The 4,461-nt window shown below is 45.5% G+C and overlaps 1 protein-coding gene across 1 annotated transcript; it reads left to right on the top strand.

The window, feature by feature from the left end:
- Positions 1–1,593: 1,593 nt before the first annotated feature.
- LOC127467058 (leucine-rich repeat-containing protein 30-like) lies at positions 1,594–2,451 on the top strand. The gene has a single exon (XM_051778555.1). It carries the CDS (start codon positions 1,594–1,596, stop codon positions 2,449–2,451), a length of 858 nt encoding a protein of 285 aa, XP_051634515.1.
- Positions 2,452–4,461: the final 2,010 nt, after the last annotated feature.

Below are 4,461 nucleotides of genomic sequence, written 5' to 3'. Positions count from 1 at the left end.
TTGAGTAAAATCTACCCTGTAAGTGTTCAAGGCCAAGTTGGATGGGGCCCTGAGCAACCTGATCTAGTGGGTGGCATCCCTGCCCATGGCAAAAGGGTTGGAAGTAGATGATAATTAAGGTCCCTTCAACCCAACATATTCTGTGACTCCATGATTCTGTCCCAGGAGGCCCAAACAGCCTCACACACTGCTGGATACTAGGCATGTGAGACAGCTTTCTCTTACAAATACTGAAAATTTATCAGGAAGAAATTCCAGGTTTGATTTCAGTATGGTTTTGGTATTTGCACTCTGAATCCAAGTCAAGGGTTACAGCTGCTATGTACCAGACCCAAAAATCTGTGTTTCAGGGTGAAACTCAATTAAAAAAAACACACTACAATCCAGAATGCAAGTTCATACAGTTGAGCAATAATCTACAAATCTTCTTGCCAGCATTGTCTGAATAGAGAGCTACTGACGCTCAACACCCATCTGTGCAGCCACACGCTCTCCTGTGACACAAGTTCTAGCAAACTCAGGACTATCCTGGGCTGAGGAGACAGAACTGAGCAGGCTGGGAGAGAAAAGCTGCTGTGCTCCCACCTTCACAAGGCCTGACTTGGTAAACCTGCTTAGACCATACCTCTAACACATTGTCTTCTATCTCTGATAGCCTGAGGGATGCTGTGGATATGTCTCTCCTTGAGAAGTGTTTGAAATGGGTATCCTAAACATTTTTTAGCTGAAAGCCTTAAGGATTTGAGGATGAAGTAAAAGACGTTGGCTTTCTCAGCCTGAGGCTTCAAACCCACAATTTTCTCCTTCCAGAAAATGCCCTGCTCTCTACATCACATACTGTGCTGAGTGGCTTGAGATAAACCTGGCATTTTACACATCTCCTATAAAAGCTATGACAGCAAGGAATAAAAAATTGTTTTTAAATATGCCAGAGCAAGTGCAGCACAAAAAAGACAATATCTCCATGGTGCAGGAGTTCATGCATTAAACAGGAGGGAGAAGGACTTTCAGATTTCAAAACTGATCCTTTACTGTGTTTGCTGAATGTTAAAGACACAAACTGACCTGAGGACAGGATATTCTCATGGTTCCCAGTTCCTAGGCCACCAGCTATGACTGTCTTGCTCTTGTTCTGTTTACCATGTTCTTGTCCCATTTATGGAGTGCCTTATCCATCCTACCTTGCTGTTTCCATTGCAATCCCTTGGGACCAGCCAATGTGAAACCTTCAGCAGTGGCACCTTTGATGCTTCCAGAAGGGGAGAGCTACACACAAGCGGAGATTTGAACCCACCTTCTGAAAAGCAGAGGCAGAGCACTGCTGTTTCATTTTCTGAACACTGACAGACACGTGCCACCAGCTCACTGGCTGCAGCCGTGAGAGGCCACATCACAGCCCAGGAGCTGAGTTTTGTGTACACTGCAGAGCTGGGAGGGAAACACCTGATCATGTGAGAGCACCAAGTGTTTACTCAGTGGGATGTACCTGGGCAACCCAAACACTCTGCATGTGTGTTGGTAACGTGCTCGGCAGAGCGGAAAGCGGACAGAGGATCTTGAATCCCCAAGAACCTCAGAGGTTTCCTGTGGAACATGCAAGGGATCGTCACTGACTGTCTCCGTTCAACCAGCCACTGTTCTGATGGGACATGGATGCAGTCACCTCTCTCCAGTGTGCCTGTCCGGGTCCCGATCCACTCTGGAGGTACCTCGCAGAGCATGATCCGAAGTAAAAAAGGGAAGAAGAAGCTCAAGATCTCGGGCAGAGAGCTGGTGTCAGTCCCCCCACAGGTCTTTGGCTTGGACCAACTGCAGGTCCTGGAGATGAGCCCAGAACGAGAGAGCTGCCTGAGGTACCGGATGGAGCTGCTCCCCCAGGAGATCAGCCGCCTGAGGAACCTCACCTGCCTCTACGTGGACTCCAACAACTTGAAGAAAATCCCTGCTGAAATTGGCACTTTGAGTTGCTTGGAGAGTCTCACTCTGAGCAACAACCACCTGAGCTCCCTGCCTGCAGAAATAGGGGCACTTCAAAGGCTGCACAGCCTCCACCTGGCCAACAACAGCCTGACTGAGCTGCCTGCACCCCTCTGCCAGCTGAGGAGCCTCACCTTTCTGGATGTGAGTGACAACAAAATAGTTACAATCCCCTCGAGCATTCGGTATCTGGAGAAACTGGAAACATTGCTATTGCTTTTCAACTCACTGGAGAGCCTTCCTGAGGATGTCTGTGTTTTAAGGAATCTGCGCACACTTTGGTTGGGAAACAACCAGCTACAGTCCCTTCCAGCAGCCTTTGGGGAGCTGGTGAACCTGGACTGGGGATACAACCACTGTTCATGTAATTTTGAGGGGAATCCACTGGAGAGTCCTCCCCCTGAAGTCTGCAGCAGAGGCCCTGAAGGGATCAGAGACTACTTCTTGTCACTTCATAGGATTCGGAGAGACTAAACCATTGGTGTCAGTTCTCTTGACGTGGCTGAGATGGATTTATTCTGCACAAGCAAAATGTATTTCAGACAGAAAACTCTGGTGAAATCACTCTGTGGAGCTCAAAAGTTTCCCTTCTGCTCTGAGGTGATTTCTCTGGTAGTCTTTTTTTTTTTTTTTTTTGACACTGGTATTGCACGGTGGTGTACACCTTTCAAAAACTCATCCAGGGACAACTGTAATCTTTTTTGTTATTTATGGTAGACTTATCTCAGGAAATGTTGCAGCCAAACATCCAGTCTGAGAAAACGAGAAAGTCTGAGAGGACAGAGTCAGGTAAACAACTGGTGGTATGCAAATAGCAATAATCCCTACTCTGTTTGCACACTGGCTTGGTGCTTGAGTCTGGACTCAAAGTAAGTGCAAGCTGAGATTTCTGGAAGTGTTTAAGGTCATACTGACTTGTAGATTTGGCTTTGCTTCAGATAGCCCAGAATCTCACAATTTTCCCAGGAGTTTTACATCACACACATGTTGAATCATCTCAGGCTTCCACCTGGTGCTGGATAAAAAACAACCTGTGTCCAGGTCCCACAAAGTATCATGAAAGCGGTGTCTCCATTTCTTTGGCAGGACACAGTGCATTTCTTAGCCTGTTTCTCGTGAAGAACAGTGTCAGCACAGGACTGTCACACTCTCTGGAGGCAGCAGGGACCTGGAGTTGATGTGCCAGTCCACCCAGAGCAGACCTCAGTGATACAGCTCCTTGGAGCTTGGTGATGCACAGGGGTAACCCAGATTTAGAGCATGCAGCACTAACAGGAAAAGTTTCCACTTTTACTGAGTCTGAGAAAGTGTTCAGAGTTATTAAAATATAAGTATGCAAACTTCCTGCAAGGGAACATTCTGAGAATCCCTGTCTATAATCATAAAAGGCTTCATCAGTGTTACATTATGGAAATTTGCTGAGACTCCTTTCTGTTTCATTTTGCTCTCTCTTCCTCTTATCATCAACATTTTCCTCCCACCTCTCCTCAACTCCTCTCCTCTTCGTGGGTGTTTTCTCTGTCGCTACTCCCTCTGACATTTGTGTTTCATTATTTTCTCATCAAAACCTTCTCATTCCCTTTGCCCTCTGTCTCCTTCATTTCCTAGTTCTCTTTTGGCCAATATACAGAAAGCTGCACTTTTATGTTTCCTGGAAAGAAGAAGGATTGAGTCAGGCCTGGTGGGAGCTGAATGTGTTCTTATAGGCTTTGCAGAAAAAGGAAGAGAGAAAAGGTTTGAGACATTGATACATGACCATTAATTCTCTTGTTCAGTCTATTTGCTTCTCCTTATAGCAAAGATCAGCACAGGATCTGAATCAATGCTGAAATTTTTCTGGATAACAGAAGCACAACACCAGATATGCTTACAACAAAGTGATTTTGAGATTGCTCTGCCCCTGTGTCTGCCCCTGACCTCTGTGAATTTGTCAAACCAGCTGTGACTTTTTGGTGTCATAGTAACCAGATTCAGTATATCATTAGGATATCACACAGAGATAAATCAGTGCATGCAATAATGGTCACACACTTACATCACACCAGTTTGTTCAGTTTTCCTGCAGCTGATTATTTCTAAGATGTGTGACATAGGAAAGAAAGGAGTAAAGGGACCCTGGTACCTTGCTCTCTTGGCTCTTTCTATGGCAGCATGAAGGATTGGAGATAAAGGAGCAGGACAATGAACCACAAGTCCTTTGCAGTTTGGCTTTTTTCAGAGGAGATTTAGGACTGTGCATGAGGCAAAAGCTGTATCAAGGTGGCAACATTATTCTTGTTGATTCTCTGGACTCCAACAGGTCTTATTTCCCCATTATTTCTGTTGTTTCTCCATTTCTCTCATCCCTTTCAATATGTACAGTCATTCTGCTTTTCTAAAACTTGCCTAGTAATGGACATGAGGTTAAAGGCAGTGCCAACAGCACAAGCAAAGACAGGGTTATCACCCTGGTTTTGGACACATGTGGGAATTAAATTCTAGTAA

This window comes from Manacus candei, unplaced genomic scaffold (assembly GCF_025592945.1).
Source record: "Manacus candei isolate 608988 ecotype Guabito, Panama unplaced genomic scaffold, ASM2559294v1 h1tg000013l, whole genome shotgun sequence".
Classification (NCBI taxonomy): domain Eukaryota; kingdom Metazoa; phylum Chordata; class Aves; order Passeriformes; family Pipridae; genus Manacus; species Manacus candei.
Note: the sequence above shows the minus strand (reverse complement) of the source record. Positions and strands in the feature narration are given on the sequence as shown.

Bases quoted from the DNA above. Each gene is read 5' to 3' on its own strand.
- LOC127467058 (XM_051778555.1), top strand. From the start codon at position 1,594: ATGCAAGGGATCGTCACTGACTGTCTCCGTTCAACCAGCCACTGTTCT.